Here is an 18,388-nt window from a genome sequence, read left to right as displayed (position 1 = left end):
GTTCCTTTGATTTTTCAATGAGAATATAGCCAATGGGGTAAGAGTGAATCCACCTATTCCATACACAATTATTAATGATAATGTAAAATCATTGGCAATATGAATTTAATGAAAATATAGTCATGTAATTAATAATTGAGTATTAAATAGGAGGACCCACTCTTACCCCCATTGAGTGCCATTATCTCTATCTCCGTCTATCATACAACCCACAACCCTTCCCTCCTCTGAAGCACAGCAGTGGACGGCGGCTTACCCTCTGGCAGAGCAAATACAGCGAGCTTGTCAATTTGAATCACGCAACCGGAAATAACAAACTAAGAAGTAACTAACTGATCTCATTTGTTTGAAATGGAAAACTTTCTGCCCCAATCTGATTCCAATATTGTTCTTTATATAATACAAAGAGCATCCCTGATTTTTTTGTCGGTATGATTTAGATACACTCTGTATATACTGGGTGGTCCACCTTATAATTCATTAAGATATGCAACCCATCTAACACTGATAATCCTTAAGGTCAATATTGTCCTACTTGCTACCAGTATGTCAGCAATGTAAAAAGAGATAGACTTACTCAGGAAAAATGACTAGATGCTATCTTTGTGCCAAGATAAAAGGACCATTGCACAAACATGCTGTTTGTTGTGTGCTTTTACAATACATTTACCGCTAATACGAAATAGTTAATTAGGTTGTGCGAAATGATTTTTTGTGGCAGAATGCAAAATGAATGCTGTAAAACATATTATCTCAGGTATGAAAAGGATATTGCATTGCGAGCTGGATGGCCATGCACTCCAAGTATGTCTTCTAAGAGCTAAGTGCTGTATGGCAAGTGTGACTGAAGTGGCAAGGTGCTGGTCATCTGCCAGAGCTAACAGAGGATCGACAGTTTGAATCCAGCCCTACACAAATATTCACGTAAGTGATCACAGCTTCCCAGTATAAAGAAAGATAGCAGGAATCATTAGCACCATGGTCAATTCAATATTTGAAACTTCAATGAACTCTTAAAATGATCATGGATGCAAATAACAGTTATGTTATGAAAGGAAGTGTACATGAAGACAGGTACTGACTAGACTGTGAACTGCTGTTTGTGTGTTGAACACTGCAATAGGTCAGTTGGAAAGGGCATACTCCACAATGACTGGGAAGATAAGATTAAGGATCAAATCGTGATACTTCTTTTTGTCATCACATATTACGCAGAAAGAGGCAAGGTCTCATACCTATTAATTTCCAAAGAATGATTTGTTTATTTGGCTTTCAAAAGGTCTCTTTATATCATACTTTATTTAGCCGGGTTGGACTAGGATGTATCGGTTCATAGTCATCACATACACTTCCTTTTGGAACATCAGTGTTACATTTGAGATAGTTTTCAGAGTTCATTCGAGTTTTAAATACTGAATTAGCACTGGCGCTAACTATTCCTGCTGTCTTCCATTTTACTAGGAACCTGTGAACACTTTCAAAAATATTTGCGTAGGCCTGGATTCCTATCATCCATCGGTTGTCAGCCCTGAAGGGTGACCAGCACCTTGCCACTTCACCCACGCTTGCCATAACAGCGCTTGGCTCTGAAAAGACGTACTTGGAGTACATGGTCATCCACCTTACAATGCAATATCCTTTCCACATCTGAGATTCATGTTTCACAGTGCTCATTTTGCATTCTGAAACAACAGATCACTTGCACAATCTATTAACTAGTTAGTATTAGTGGTATATGTACAGTCCTGTGCGAATTAATCAAAACAATGGAATTTTTTTCATAATTTTCTCAACAGTTAGTGACAGTGTGCTACACATGACTTATTCTTAGTTCCCACACTCTCTACATGTTATTTGCACTGTTATTCAGTGTTGTTTGATTTGTGTGGCGATTGTTGTGGATAAAAGCGGTATTTATTTCTAAGTAAGTCACTTTGGAGGATTTCTGAGGTGGTATTAATACCTATTTCTTCAATGGATATGACTCCCAGGAAGCATATTGCGATTAAAGCATTATCTCAAAATACTTGTATGACATAAAGAGAGCAGGCTACTAAATTTGATGTCGGTGTATGCATTATAAATAGAATTATTCAACAGTACAAACAAACTGGATTAATTTCAACGAAGAAAATGGAGAACTGTTGCAGGAAAAAGAAAACTATGCCAACTGATGACCATTTCCTCCTCAGGAGAAGTAAATTAAACCCTAGGCTAACTGCTGTGGACTTCGCACATGAATTAGGGGAAAGGGGAGTGAATCTGCATGTATCTAATGTTCGCCATAGACTTCTGTTAGCTGGAAGGAAAGCCTGCAGACCTGTAAAGAAACACCTTCTAACAAGAGAAACGCACAAGAAATGTCTTTTGTGGGCACGTAGTCATCAGGACTGGACAACTGAACACTGGAAGACAGTTTTTTTTTCTGATGAGAGTTATTTTTAAGTGCTGGGGCAGAGGGTTCAATATGTGCACCGAGCGAATAATGAGGCAACAACTTCATATCATTTGCAACAGACCGTAAAACACCCAGTGCAGAATTTGTTTTGGGGGTGTTTCACACATGAAGGATTGAGACCCTTAGTACCAGCTGAAGGGATGATGAAATCTGACCAGTACATCCAAATACTGCAAAGAAGAGTTGTTTCTGAGCTGCAGAAGAGGTTTCCAGACGGTGACAGAATTTTTCAGGAAGATCTGGCTCCTTGCCATACTTCAAAGAAAGTGCCAAAAAATTTCAGTGAGAACAATATTCGTATTTTAGAGTGACCAGGGAACTCTCCTGACATAAATCCCATAGAAAACTTGTGGGATATTTGCAAAAGGAGACTTGCAAAACTTTACTGTTCCACCGAAGTATGCATGATAGTGCCCACACTTTAATTAGTTAAAGTGTGGTTTCATGATGATGAACTGAAAAATATGTGCTCAAAGCTTGTGGAATCAATGCCTAATTGTGCAAAAGAACTTACAACACATAAAGGAGGACATATTAGCTATTAGAAGGTATTCAAGGTATGTATTATGTACATAAATGAAAAAAAAAAATGTGTACTTGACTGCCGTGTTCCGATTATTTCGCACGGGACTGTACTGTAAATGAACATAATAAATGGTATGTTTATGGAATGGTCCTTTTATCTTGGCATGAAGAAAGCAGTAGTCATTTTACCTGTGCAAGTCTGCCTTGTTTTATATTGCTGACATAATGGTAGGAAGCAGAGCAAAAAGATCGACCATAAGGACTATTAGTGATAGATGGGTTACAAATCTTCATGAATTATAAGGGGCTGGTGTTTAAGAATGGAATTAGATTAGAAAGTCAATTTAATTCCACACAACACATTTCTCTGCTTAAATACAATCAGTACTGACTCAGTGGAACACTTCACAAGCTCCTTTTAGTACTTACCAAGTGTAACAACTGGAATACTGATCTTGTATTTCTATGTTCCTCATGAAGTAGTGAATTTCTGAATGCAGACAGGAACCAATGAAATAACTAACTTCCTAATGAAGTAAAATTATAATATTAGAACTCTGTCAAATTAAGTAGAGTTGTAGATATCTGAAAATCACAGAGAATTACTTTACTTTACTTTAACATTATGTAAACACTACCTAGAAGTCTCTTTTTAAATTTACTAGTAGCTCGGTCCTAATACATTGTATGCTATACACAGCAGAACAAAATCATCACTGATGTTGTTGGGTTGAGTTTTGTGAGGTATAGAGAAGCTGCGCTTGTTGTGATAGTTGGTAAGGGATCACTTCTTCTGTAGCATGAGGCTCGACAGTGACCTGAAATGAATGAATAAGTGAAATAATTAATTATTAATAACATTTTATAGCAAAGTTAAACTGTGTAATCCGTAAATTTTGTTATTTTTGAAAACCTTTTGATGGAATTATGTTGTATATATTTTGCTACTGTCTTAACACTAGAACTGCAGCGTAATTTCATATTTCTGGACACAACCCATTAGGAGAAATATGTATACGTAGAACCACGGCTGGGTCAGATTTGACCCATCAGTGATAGTGATATATACACTCTTAACAGCTTCATGTTTTATGTCATTTTTGTTTCTTCCTGCTTTCTCAACAATCACACACTGTGTCACAACTGGGCAACTATACATGCCGGCTGTTTAGGACGAGAAGCAGCCTCTGATATCGGTTACTTTAATGGGCTTGTTAAATTACAGAAAAGTCTCACCTATACGAGTTCACAATGTTTATTTTATATAAGTACATGTTTCATTCTCCGTAGAGAACATCATCAGGTTAAAGCTCAATCATTGTTAAAGTTGGAGTCAAGGTACCATTTTAGGCAAGATATATACAAAGTACACCTCTCTAAAAGTACACCTATATTGAAAAATTAAATATTAAAACACATTCACGAGTTTGTATCGTGTAAAAATAACACCTTAAATGATTAGAGATGTTTCTTCTTCTTCTTGCGTTCCGGCCTTCTAAGGACCACGTTACAATTTCAATTGTTCCTCCTTAGTTGTTCTTTCCTTTTCTTCCAGTATTCTTTCATTGTTTCACTGTGTTTCTTTTTCCTGTCTTCAGTCCACTTTGTGCCTGTTTTCTTTTCCTTCCTCCCTTGGAATCCTTCCATTTGTAAGACTTTCTTCCTAAAAATCTTTCTTTCCAATAATTCTTCTTCTCGTATGTTGTTCCTTTCCAGGTCTTTCTTGACTTCTTGAATCCAGGTGGTAGTTTATTTCTTTTCCCAAAGGTACTTGAAGATTCGTTTAGTTAGTCTATTGTCATCCATTCTGTAAATGTGTCCAAGAAATAGCAATCTCCTTTCTCTTATTGTTTCTGATATGTTTTCTACGTTCTGGTAAATTTCATTGTTACTTTTTAATTTCCAAAACTCTGCAATTCTTGGAGGACCTAATATTTTCCTTATAATTCTTCTTTCTAATATTTCTAATTTATCAAGCTTGTAGTTCAGTGCTAGACATTCGCTGGCATAAAGGCATTCTGGTTTCACTACTGTGTTGTAGTGCTTTATTTTAAGTTTTCTTGATAAGCACTTTTTGTTGTAAGTATTCTTAGTTATACCGTACGCTCTTTCCATCTTTTGTATCCTTTTGTTTCATTTATTCAAAGAAGAGGTGGTATATGATGTGTTGTGTAGTTTGGAGGACGTTCTCTTCATAACTAATCACTTAGTTTAAAACTTGTACAAGCATTTAGTAAAATAAGTAGAGTTCATATAACATGCTCCATGTTATATAATTGAATTAAGCCTGAGGATTGACACCATGTCAACCATTATTGAATAATACTTGAAGTGGGATATTTGTTGTAGTCACAAATTAAGGCCACCTTAAAAGTCAAGTAGAGTAAGGCTGGTGAGGACGTTTACTACATTATTTTAACATCATACATTACCAGTCTGGCCTTAATAGCCCTAAAACAGTTCGCAAAAACAATTCAAATTATGATAATAATATAACAATAATAACAACGAAATCATCACATCATCATCAATGTCCCACTCCAGTCACCTGGGTATCGTTAATAACAATGAAAATGGTAGCTTAATTTGAATGTGCTCAAATGTCAAGTAACAAACTGCAATGCAATATGTATAGACCAAGCAAACTAAATTTCCACACCAGATAAAAGAAAAAATACACTGTGTCATTGACCTAACCAGGAAGGGGGTTGGGGGTGGGGTGGGAGTGGGGGTGTGGGGTGGCGTAGCGGAAGATCAATGAACTGAACTGGCCAGCTAGAATCGCGCTAAAGACAGAGCAACGATTCTTCATCACCTCGCAGGTAAGGTAAGTTCCAGATTTTGAAGTTCAGATGTATTTTAACAGAAATAAACAAATGTTTATACTTTTCTACACAGAAATAAACAGAAATATTTGAGTGTGATTTGATAAAATATGATGATGTTCTGTTAAGAATGAAATATGTCATTCTATTTTAATTAATTTGTTCCTTCTTCAGGTATAATACTGTTACCATATGTTTTCTTGCAGATAGTTTATAAATTTATTACTCAAAATTAGTTTCAGCAGACTTATGAACCTAACAGTTATAAAATAACTGAGTCAAAACTGAAAAGAAATGGCTTCAGATGTAAAAAAAAAAAAAATCTAAAATGTTGGCTACATTTGCTTCTAATTATTTGCGTGAATAACAATTTTCACAAACGAACTATGCCAAGTCGATATACAGATCCCTTTTAACTGGTGAACATCTGCTGCTGCAGCTGAATAATAGCTGAATAATAACTTTAACTGAAATAAATACAGATTTTAGTGAAATGATTGTAAATCTAAAAGAAATGTCCTCTCAAAACTTATTTACTTGTTTATGTACTCAAAAGTAAATATAAACCGCAATCAGCAAAGTCACTTCATTCAACATCCGTTTGCCCGTTTGTTTCAAACTACATAGTGTTTGCTGCCCTTGCAGGTTCCTTATCAAATGGTTCGGGGTTTGCCCATACATGGCCCAGGGAATCATTGGCAGATATCTGTCACCATTCGGAGACTATTTTGAATGGTGCAAGTATATCCTCTACATTCAAAAACCCACTAGTAGTTTGAGGTATGAAAACATCCATTTATTTCCAAACAATCTGGCACTAACTTATACTATCAACACGTACAACAATATAATTTTCCCTGTTTGTCATCTTATCAAAATACAAACAAAAACAATGAATTCAATAAATATGCCTATATTGCTTATTACAAAATCTCACAACCAAATTCTGAGGAATAGTTATTATTAGTATAACATATAAATTAAGGGTTTGTGTACAAGGGAGAAGTAATGAGGATATGGTGAGCTCGAAGTCAAGTAAGGATGACAAAGTTGTTAGCATTGAACTGTAGAAGTAATGCAAGGAAAGGAATACAATTACTGTAAGTTATTTGATAGATATATGGTGGGTGGGCAAAGTGCAGTAACTCCTCATATGGCTGAAATTGAGTGATCAAGAGCACTTTGCTAGATGCAAGATGCATGCATGTGCACACTGTGCTAACTCCAATCTCGAACAGAATTGAAGACTGACATGTTTTCCGTGTTGATTTGCTAAAATCAAGCAATGACTGATTTTCTAAAAATCTATTATGATATATTTTAAAGTCAAGCGTAACACCTTCCATCCCTGATGAGTTGAAAGATGTTCTGAATTCGGATGATTCACTGCATGCATTGTCACTATCTAATTTCTCTGATTCAAACACTGAACTACAATCATGGCCTAGGGAAATGTTAAGGAATGCTTGTAATGAAACTGATCCACCTGTTTTTACCAAAATTCTGTCAAAGGAAAATATGCATGATGTAACTGTATCAAATAATGAACCTTCTGAAGGTCAAAAAGAGGGAAGCTGACAATTTGTAAGATAAAATGGGACACAAGAATCGAATCGAATCGAATCAAATCAAAATCTCTTTATTTGCAAATGAGGTGTCTACCTCGGTGGCAAATGGTACACTAAAGTACATTATTGTCAAGCACTAAATTTTAGATTAACAAGAGAAGAAAATTTTCCTAGAATACAATATTATACAGTTTACGCTAACAATTTTTTCTATTAAACACACAGCTCATCATTAATAAATTTATATTGTTTACAAAATTCTACTTATAATATCTCCTGTACTTACAAATATTGTCAACTCATATACAGTATGTGGAATTACTTCAAATAATACTATACAACTGGTATAAGATTAAAATTTACATTGCATTTATTTACTTATTTATTTTTTACCCATTTTGGAACCTAAGTAGCATAACGACCTGCTGCGTCTTAACCAGAGCCCCCTTTTGCTGCCACTTTTCAGAGTTCCTGAAGGGCCTTCACAGCTACCATAGCGGTCCCAGGGCCCTCGAAGTCCCCACTGTACTTCACCCCTACAGGCAGTCCCCTACTTTGGCTGTCCAAACTCCTTAGACTAGGGGATGGAATTAATTTATTCACACACATTTTTAAATTTACAATAACCTGCACTGGTTGAATGCCCTCTAACATTTCATTTATTTTCTCTGTTGCTGTTTATTCTCTTCTTGAATATCTGTACAGATTTTGGAAAAGGATCAAACTCTACCCCTGGTAAACTGTTCCACTCCTTCACGTCCTTCCCAATGAATGAAAATTTACCCCAATCGCTTCTGCTAAAATTCCTTCTAATTTTATACTTGTGGTTAGTCCTGCCGATATAATTATTTTTCAACTGAAGCCTCTCACAGATATCTACCCAGCCTTCTTCTCCTATATAGGCTCTATATAATCCTATAAGTCTAGTTTTCTCCCTTCTCTTACTTAAAGTTTCCTACCCAAGTTCCTTTAACATTTCTGATGCACTACTCTTTCTCTTGAAATCCCCTGTTACAAATCTTGCTGCTTTCCTCTGCACACTATCTATTTCTTTTATTAGCTATTCTTGGTGAGGATCCCAAACACTGTTTGAATATTCCAATAATGGACGAACCATACTAAAGTAACTTTTTTCTTTTAATTCTTTGTTGCATCCTTTAAGTAGCCCCATTATGACATGTAACGATCTATATGCTTTCCTAACAATGTCATCCACATGACCCTTCCAGTGCAAATTACTTTCAAATCTCACACCTAAGTATTTGCACTTGCCATCTTTTGGGATAACTACCTCATCCAAAGTATATTCAAATTCAGTTTTAAAAACTCCTGTTTGTAAATGTTGTAACAGTTGATTTGCCTCCATTAACTTTCATATTATTTTCTTCAACCCATTGCTGGATACTCTCAAGGTCCCTTTGTAATTGTGAACAATCCTCAATGTTATTTATTTCCCTATAAACAATTATCTCATCTGCATACAATCTGATTTTTGATGTTATATTATACCCTAAACCATTTGCGTATGTTAAGAAAAGTAACGAACCGATTATACTACCCTGTGCATTTCCCTTCCAAACTTTCTCTTTCTGCGATACATTATTTCCTACTTTGACTTTCTGAACCCTTGAATTTAGAAATGTTTTTATCCAACGTGTAACCCTTATGTCCAATCCTATTCCCTCCAATTTCTTTAATAATATTCCATGTTCCACTCTATCAAAGGCTTTGGAAAGATCTATGGCTATGTAATCTAATTGGCCACCTGAATCCAACTGATCTGGTATGTCCTGCTGGAATCTCACCAGTTGTGCCTCACAAGAAAATTTCTTTCTAAATCCATACTGGCTCCTCATGAACCAATGTTTATCATCACATATCCCTCTGATGTACTTTGATACTAAACTCTCCAGTATTTTACAAACTATACTGGTCAGGCTGATTGGTCTGTAGTTCTCTCGTTTCCTTTTATCACCCTTCATAAATTGGTATTATTATAGATTCCTTCCATTCCTTTGGTATTACACTATTATTTATGACATAGTCAAAAATAAATTTTAAGTAAGGCACTATATACCACCCCATTGTCTTTAATACCTCCCCAGTAATTTGATCACTTCCTGCTGCTTTTCCTTGCTGAAGCAGCTGGATTTCTCTGAAAATATCTTCATTTGTGAATGAGAAGCTTCTTGTTTCCCTATGTCTCTCTCCCTCTCTATCTTCTGTTTCAGTTTCCAACTCCTGATAATCTTCTACTGAATCTCTGAATTCCCTACTAAATAGGTTTGCTTTCTCAGTATCTGTTAAATAGTGTTCACCCCCTTCTCCCACCATGGTAGGAATTTGGATTCCTTTTCCTTTTTGATTCCTGATATATGAATACAGCTTTTTCCATTTCCCTTTGTGGTCATTACCCTCTTGAAGTATGCCATTCATATAATTCTCTTTTGCTTCCTTTTTCACTCTATTCAATTCCTCATTAGCTGTTTCCTAGTTTCTCTACTCTCATACCCTCTTTGATTTTCCTGTTTACTCATTCTACATTTTCTTTTTAATTTTCTTATTTCCCTTGTATAATAAACAGGGTCTGAGGTCATTTTACCCTTCTTAACAGGTACAAATCTCTCGTTCTTGTACTACTTGTGTATATCCTCCCTCCCAAATTAACTTATTTGCCAGTTTCTGTTCATGGGCTTCACTTGCAGCTCCATTCTATTCAACTTCAGACAAGTTTAGATCTCCCCCAATTATTACCATATCATCATTATTGTTTTTATGAGTATAATCTATTATTTTCTCAAATATTTCTATGTCTCTTTCCTCTCTTGCAGGCCTATATGTTCCTATAATTCCTACCTCCTTCATATTATCACAAACTAATTTTATCCCTAATATTTCATCCCTTTCATCGGTAAACCATTCATGTGAACAATAAGTTTCCTTCACCAGAATAAACACCCCCCCTCCCATTTTATCTCCTTGGTCTCTACGATAGACTGTATACCCTTCTGGAAATACTTCTCTATTACCCACCCCTTCTCTTAACCACTACTGCATCAGACTTCCGAGATTTCTTGCTGCCTGCTCCGTGTTTTCCAATACCTTCTTGAAAGAAAGGAAAGGGCTGAAGGAAAAAGTGCCAGAAATAAAAGAAAAAAATATGTAACAAAAACAGGAAAAGCAGCAAAGGAAATCAAAATGGAGCTGCTCAAATTGTGTAAAAATCAGTGTAAAGTTATCTTTCTTTGAAGATTGATGAAAGTGTTGTTTCTTTTACGTCACAATAGGTGACAATGGGATAGGAAAGAGCTTCGAATGGGAAGGAAGCAACTGGGGCCTTAATCAATGAACAGCCCCTGGAGCCTGGTATGAAAATGGGAAACTACAGAAAACCATCTTTGGAGCTGCCAATAGTGAGGTTCCAATCCATCATCTCCCAAATGCAAGCTGACAGCTATGTGACCTAAACTGCACAGCCACTCATTCGGTGAGAAAGTTTATTTAAAAACTACTGGGACCTGGGAGATTTCAACAAAAGAATGGTTTATATTGGCAGTTTAGAGGAAATGGTGGACAAAATAGAAAAAAAGAACTGGAAGATGTGAAGCTGCCTTGGAGCACCACTTCAGGCAACATAACCACGTTGAAGTCCAAGGTGAACGTAAGAGAGTATGCAAATCATGCTTTGTGACTCTGTTTGCAGAACTGCCAGAGTTCATTGAAACAGTGCAGCGGAAGAAAGTTGAAACTTGACTGTTATTATTGATGATGATCACACAGGATGAAATTTTCCACCATAAAAAATTCCACCTGATGTTCTGAATAATGTGAAAAAGTTCCTTGACACCACCCCAACATATCAAAGTCACTTTGGAAGAAAAGATACCACTAAGAAATAATTGCCATATATCACATTTGCTGGACTCTACAAGGAGTACAAAGAAAAGCATGCTCAGTGATCTGTAAGTTGATGAATCCTTGAAAGGGAACGTCATAAGTTAAACCTCTCAATAAGGAAACCTCATAAGGACACCTACAGCATTTGTGAATAACTAATGTTAGCCTCTCAAATTGCAGAATATATTGAGATAATGAGAACAGCTTGGAGAGCACCAGAAGCAAGCAGAAATAGCTTACAAAGTAACAGCCACTAACAAACAAGCATGAACCATCCAGGAAATCTATGACATTCAACATGGAACAATGCCTTCATGCACCATTTTTACAAGGTTCAGTTGCTTTTTATAAAAAAGAATTCTGGACTTTCAATTTAACAATTCATGACTGTGATGACAACCAAGGATACGCCTTTTGTATGGCATGAAGGCATTGTGAGCAGAGGTGGGAATGATGCAAGTTCCAGCCTGTATGATTTCATAATGAATCATGTCAAGACACAAGTCAAGCAAGAAACAGTGTTTTCTGATGCATGCAGTGGACTAAATAAAAACAGTCATATCGCAGCCTTGTGTATGGTTGCCCTACAGGACTCGGCCACCCTTGAGACTATTTTGCTTTTTTTGCTAGTTGCTTTACGTCGCACCGACACAGATAGGTCTTATGGCAACGATGGGACAGGAAAGGCCTAGGAAGGAAGCGGCCATGTCCTTAGTTAAGGTACAGCCCCAGCATTTGCCTGATGTGAAAATGGGAAACCACAGAAAACAATCTTCAAGGCTGCCGACAGTGGGGTTCGAACCCTCCATCTCCCGGATGCGAGCTCACAGCTGCACGTTCCTAACCGCACGGCCAACTCGCCCGGTCCTTGAGACTATTGACCACAAATTCCTGGTGCTCGGTCATACACATAAGAAAAGTAATACAGATAGTAGTATTACAGAAGAATGCAGGAGAATAAAGGTAATATTGAACACCTGCATAACTGGGCACAGCTGAGAAGGCAGGCTGTAAAGAAGAAACCATTCATGGTCAAAGAAATGCAAGGAAATGATTTCCTTGACTTTGATTCACTACTGAAATGCCCTCTGAAACATTGACAGATTAATAACAATGGTGACCAGCTGAACTGGAGGGAAGTCAAGTGGCTATATTATAAGAAGGATAAATTGGGCAATATTTTCTGTAAGACTACCCTTGATGGCGGGGCATTTCAAGAAGTAAGATTTCTAAGGACAGAAAGAACCAGTACACTTACACCAGTGAAGGCATACAATGCACCTTTACCAATCTCCTTGTTGAAGAAGAAGGATTTGCTGAATTTACAGAAGTTTGTATTGCCTCTTTTTCATCCCTTCTATCAGGGACTTACTACAAGTGCAATTGTCCAAGAAAGGTATCCAGACACAGTTTCAGATGCAAAAGAAGATGAGTAAACCACAGCTTCAGTTTTGGATGCAGACTACATGATAACCTCAAGTAATCATACAATACCGTGACATGAAATAGCTCTTTATAAAAATATAAAATAAAACCACAGCATGGCACTTGCCTGAACTGAACTAGGTGTATCCCCATACTAAAATATGTTTGTCTGCTCAGTTACAGGTATTATCAATTCCATTCCATTTATGTCCAGTTTCTTTCCAAGTAACTTCAGCTGTTTTATCTTTTCTTGTTCTAGAACCAAAAGCATAAATACGAGGTGTGTTCAAAAAAAGACCGAACTGTGGCTAGAAAAACTTTATTATGTAGCTTACATCATTTCACAGACTGTCCCCTTCAAAATAGTCCCCTGCACTATCGACAGCGTGTTGCCAACGTTTCTTCCACTTTTGGAATGCTTCCTGGAATGCACTTTCTTTGATGGCGCGAAGTTGCCTCGTCGCATTCTCCTTGATCTCTTCAGTGTCTTGGAAACTATATCCTTTCAAGGTGGTTTTCAATTTGGGGAATAAGAAAAAGTCTGCTGGAGCCAAGTCGGGGGAATAGGGCGGATGGGGCACAACAGGAATTTGGTGTTTTGCCAGATAACTGCGGACCGAGAGAGAGGCATGTGCTGGCCTCTTCCTGCGTACAGCATCTCTCAAATGCGTTAAAACATTCTGGTACAGTTCTTTGTTCACTGTCTGGCCTCGGGGTACAAACTCGTGATGGACAATGCCTTTCCAATCAAAAAACACAATCAGCATCACCTTGATGTTTGAACGACTCATTCGTGCTTTTTTCGGTCGAGGAGAACCTTTCCCCACCCACTGTGATGATTGCCTTTTGGTTGCGACATCGTAACCGTACACACACGTCACGCCTCCAGTGTTTCCACAAACGCTTTCCCAACTTTGAAGCAGAACTTCACGCACACGCGTTGTTCCTCAAGCTGTTTCATTATAGAATTCGACGAACATGTGACACACGCAATCACTTCAGAGGCTCTAACTCAACTGATAATGCAGGCAATGGAATGCGGAAAGCAGCGGTCTGTTGTCAGAAGTTGCCGCTAGGCGCCGCCACAGTCACAACTCACTCAATGTTGCAGTTTGCGCGCAATTTACAAAGTTTGGTCTTTTTTTTGAACACACCTCGTATGTGCAATTTTTATGATAAAATCAGGTATCACACTAACTAAAGTATAATTTGACTCTTTTATAAGTTGCAGCTTTAATTTTAAGTACCGGTACTTAGAGTTGGTTATTGTTTTATTTTTCCACCACCAAACAAGTTGAAAATATTTATTTTTCATAAATATAATCTTATTGCTATTGTACTTTCACTGTTTTGCTATGTGTCCTAGAAATAAAACAATAACATTGGCAAAAATAATACAATACTTGAATAGTCGGAAAAGGCCAGGGTGTTTGCGGAAAGTGACGTGCAGTACTTATGCTGAGGAAACTGTGAGAAGTGGGTGACCAGTAGAGAACACCACAAAAGTGGCAAGAATCCACCTCGTGTCACTGACTGGAAAGTCAGATGAGGCGACTGATTTTATGGAGAAGGAGAATATAGATATGACGGGACTGAGTGAGGTTAAGTGGAGAGGAAAAGGAAAGAAGAAGTTGAGGAAGGGATACACTCTCTACTGGAGTGGAGGGCAAAAGGCAAAGAATGGAGCAGGGATAGTAACCAACAAAATCTTAGAACAGGATGTAGATAAAGTGGACTACATAAGAGATAGAATAATAAAGATACAGATAAGGGCAAAGAATGAAGTAAAGGATTTCACCCAATTATATGCAACCTACACTGAATGCTAAGAAGATAATATTGACAAATTCCTGGAGACAATGGAAAGAGAAACAAAGGATGTGGAATTGACTGTCTGGCATACTTTCATGCAATGGTGGCTTGAGACAGAAAAGGAATAGACAAAGTAACTGGACCTTTTCGATATGGAAAGAGAAATGAAGAGGGAGAGAAGTTGGTGGATTTGTGTGTGTGAACTGAGTTAAGTTTGGATAATACGTGGTTCAGGAAGAAGAATAGCTGAAAGATTAAAATATATGGATGGAGAAACAGAAGGACACAAACATTAATTATTACTTCTTGGTGGAAAGAACAAATCTTAGACATAACAGCCTTGCCAGAAATAGCCTTTGATGGAGACCACAAAGTAGAGGTAACAAAAGTGAAAGTAGGAAACAGTGAAGAAAAAAAGGGAAATAAGAGAAGAAAATGAAAATATGGAAATTAATGGAAGTTAAAAAGAATTCTAAAATTAATTGAAACAACACATACCAAAAACTGAGGTGGAGAGTGCGGAAGTGGAATGGGGCATGTTCGAGATGGCATTTGTAAGATTTACAGTGTGTGCCTATGGAAGAGTAGCCGAAAGAGTGAAAGATAAGGAGACCGCATGGTGGAATGAAAGGGTAAAAGAAGCAATGAAAAATAAGAAGAAAGCATGGCAATTATAAACATAGGGATAAAACAGAAGAAAGTATCAGAAAATGAAAAGAAGTTACAAGAAAGTTGTAAGTGACGAAAAGAAGAAATGCTGGGAAGCATGAACAGGAGAGTTTGAAGAGGATGTGTATTGTGGTAAAAGATGTTACATGGACTTGTAGAAGGAAAAGAAAAGTGTGTCTACACAATGCAGGTGAAAGTAAAAGAAGTAAAAATATTAACGCAACCAGAGGAGGTAAGGAAAAGATGGAAGGATTACGTTGATCAGCTCCTGAATGTAAGAGTGAAGGTGTAGAGTGAAATCTCACAATGGAAGAAGTGGAAACTGCTGCCAACAAATGAAGGTGAGAAAAGGAGCATGACTGGATGAATTGTGAGTGGAAATAATAAAAGCAGCACGACCTGTTCATCTACAATGGCTTTATAGGCTATTTAGATCTATCTGGTAAGCAAAATCAGTACCAAATGACTGGAGTAAAGCAGTAATAATACCTATATTTAAGTAGGGGGACAGCAAAATATGCAATAATTTTCGATGAATCACACCCATACCTCAGGTAGCAAACATATTTGAAAGGGTACTAGAAAAGAGAATGAGAAGAAAGGCAGGACACTTACAAGAAGAGCAATAAAGCTTTTGAAATGGTACGTCAACAAAGTTGATGGAAAAACATTGGAAATAGAGAAGAGATATGGTGATGACATTCCTGGATTGAGAAAAGGCTTATAATAGTGTATTCAGCGTAAAGGTATGGAAAGTAATTCAAAGGAAGTTATATGGAAAACAAATTATAAAATACGTGCAATCAATGTACAAAAATTGTTGCAGAAGTGTCCAGTCACATGTGGGAAGAACAGAGTGGTTTTGGAATGAAAATGGACCACGACAAGGAAGTGTGCTGTCACCACTGTTCTATTCATAATGGTTATGGATGAAATTGTGAAGGAAACAAAGTTAAAATATGGGGAAAGGGAGCTATATGTAATGCTGTTTGCAGATGATATTTTGGTGTGGGAAGCAAACAGACTGATAGATCGTTTATTCAAAGATTACATACGTATTGCTATGAAGCCCTATGAATCCCCATTTAATGTACATAATCTGCTCTCACAATCAAGGCTGTAAATTTTTATCAGCACAATACAGTGTAAATATAATAGCAGAAGTTATATAATTACTTCAGTAGAGCTTAACATGCCATTTTAAATAGGAACCAATAGATAGAATATAAAGATGATATACTTGAGGATATAATATTAACTTAAGTAGGAAAAAAATGTACATTCAACCGTGAAGGGGAAAGGGAGAATGTACAGTTTTACATAACAAGTACATATTGCTGTAATGTGAGGTATATAGGAAGGGGAGAAGAAAACTACAATAACGATCACAGTTCAACCACTCCAAAATACAATATAATACAACATAAATAAGTACAGGGTTATTCTAAATGATTGTCGGGTTTACAAAAATTCATAACTCACAGTGCAATTGATGAAGAAATATGAATCTCATTTTATTGTGTACTGTAACTCATAAAGTTATTTTGACATACATTACAAATGCTCGATATGAGCGTCTTGTGTCACTCTACACACATCTACTCGATAGTCCATCTCTTCCCACACACGAATCAACATGGCAGCGGTGATGCTTTCGAAGGCGGCTAGGATGCGCTGCTTCACTTCCTGAATATCCACCGGTAGAGGAGGAACAAATACCTGATCTTTAACATATCCCCACAGGAAGAAATGGCATGGTGAAAGATCTGATGAACGTGGTGGAAAGGGGAAGAGCATCAGATCACCTTCTGTTCCGCGTCCCATCCATCGTTGTGGAAGTTGTTGGTTTAAAAATGCTCTGACCTCCCTGTGGAAATGAGGTGGTGCACCATCCTGTTGCAGCACATAATCATCCCAGTCGTCACTCAACTGGTGTAACAGCCATTCTGTGAGCAAGTCCAGGTAAGTCAGCCCTGTTACTGTCTGTTCATTGAAGAAGAACGGGCCATAGACCTTCGTGTTTGAAACGGCACAGAACACATTCACCTTAGGAGAGTCTCGCACATGTTCTACATAACAATGGGGTTTCGTTGCACCCCAAATGTGAACGTTTTGTTTGTTTACCTTTCCACTTACATGAAAAGTAGCTTCGTCACTGAAAACTACTCTGTCAAGAAAACCATCATCTTCTTCAATCCATTCCTGCAGTGCCATGCAAAAGTTGAAACATAGGGCTTTGTCATTAGCTGTTGGAGCTTGACGCAATTGTAGGCGATATAGCTTAACCTTTAAACGCCTTGGTAACACACAACATACTGTGGTTTGAGGAACTTGCAGTTGATTTCTTAGGACTATGGAGATAATCGCCCCTAATCCGATTCGCATCTGCTTCTGACACAGCGGGATGCCCAATGCTTTTCCCTTTGCATAAACAACCTGTATTCACAAATTATGCATACCATCTGCGAATAGAGTTGTCGGAAGGAGGCTCCTTCCCGTATTTTGTCCGAAAATGGCGCTGGACTCTGATAACGGATGGGTGTTAATGAAATTCAAGAGTACAAAAAGCTTTCTCCTTATCGCTAACTGCCATTTTGTTAAACACTGCTATTACTCCCATCTGGTGGTAACTTATGTACTACAGTTGATGCAAAACAGAACTTTGAGTGTCTGTCTAACCATTACTGCAACAATAATAATGGTACGTTTCCACGTTTTCAAAAAAAATTCAAAAAACCCTGACAATCATTTAGCAGAAATTATACTATTAATTCAGTATAGATTAACATGCCATTTTAAATTGAAACAAAGGACAAAATATAAAGATGTAAAAGATTTGTTGTACTTTGATGTCCGGTGGTGCAGTATCTGCACTGTATTCTGTGTGAATCTGTTGTATAATATTTATTCAAAATAATCTTTGAAGGTGTCCACCTTTTCAATACAATTTATTTTTCTTTAGAAATAGAATCTTTACATTAACATTGATTCAGTTGTTGGTACATGTTTTGCCCTCATTTAGTGCATCATCAGCCATTTTCTCGACTCAAATTCTTCAAATTACAACCAGAATTCTGATTATAATAGTGTATCTATAAACATCAATAAACAACATAACAAAAAAAATTTTAAGTACTCTTTTTACTCGCATAAATCTAAATTCATAGAGGTGACATGGGATCGACACCATGACAGTTAAAATCAACAAT

General features: G+C 37.1%; 2 protein-coding genes across 2 annotated transcripts in view; both read right to left on the bottom strand.

The window, feature by feature from the left end:
• Positions 1-3,696: 3,696 nt before the first annotated feature.
• The window catches only part of Clk (circadian locomoter output cycles kaput protein Clock), a 938,225-nt gene continuing 923,533 nt past the window's right edge, over positions 3,697-18,388 (bottom strand). The window contains exon 18 of the mRNA XM_068225986.1: positions 3,697-3,801. Coding sequence (XP_068082087.1) covers positions 3,697-3,801 — 105 coding nt within the window. The remainder of the gene's footprint in view (positions 3,802-18,388) is intronic.
• LOC136863543 (uncharacterized) lies at positions 16,648-17,393 on the bottom strand. Its single transcript, XM_067139928.2, has one exon. The coding sequence runs from the start codon at positions 17,391-17,393 to the stop codon at positions 16,734-16,736; it is 660 nt and encodes a 219-aa protein (XP_066996029.2). The 3' UTR covers positions 16,648-16,733.

Source organism: Anabrus simplex, chromosome 2 (genome assembly GCF_040414725.1).
Source record: "Anabrus simplex isolate iqAnaSimp1 chromosome 2, ASM4041472v1, whole genome shotgun sequence".
Taxonomy (NCBI): Eukaryota; Metazoa; Arthropoda; class Insecta; order Orthoptera; family Tettigoniidae; genus Anabrus; species Anabrus simplex.
Note: the sequence above shows the minus strand (reverse complement) of the source record. Positions and strands in the feature narration are given on the sequence as shown.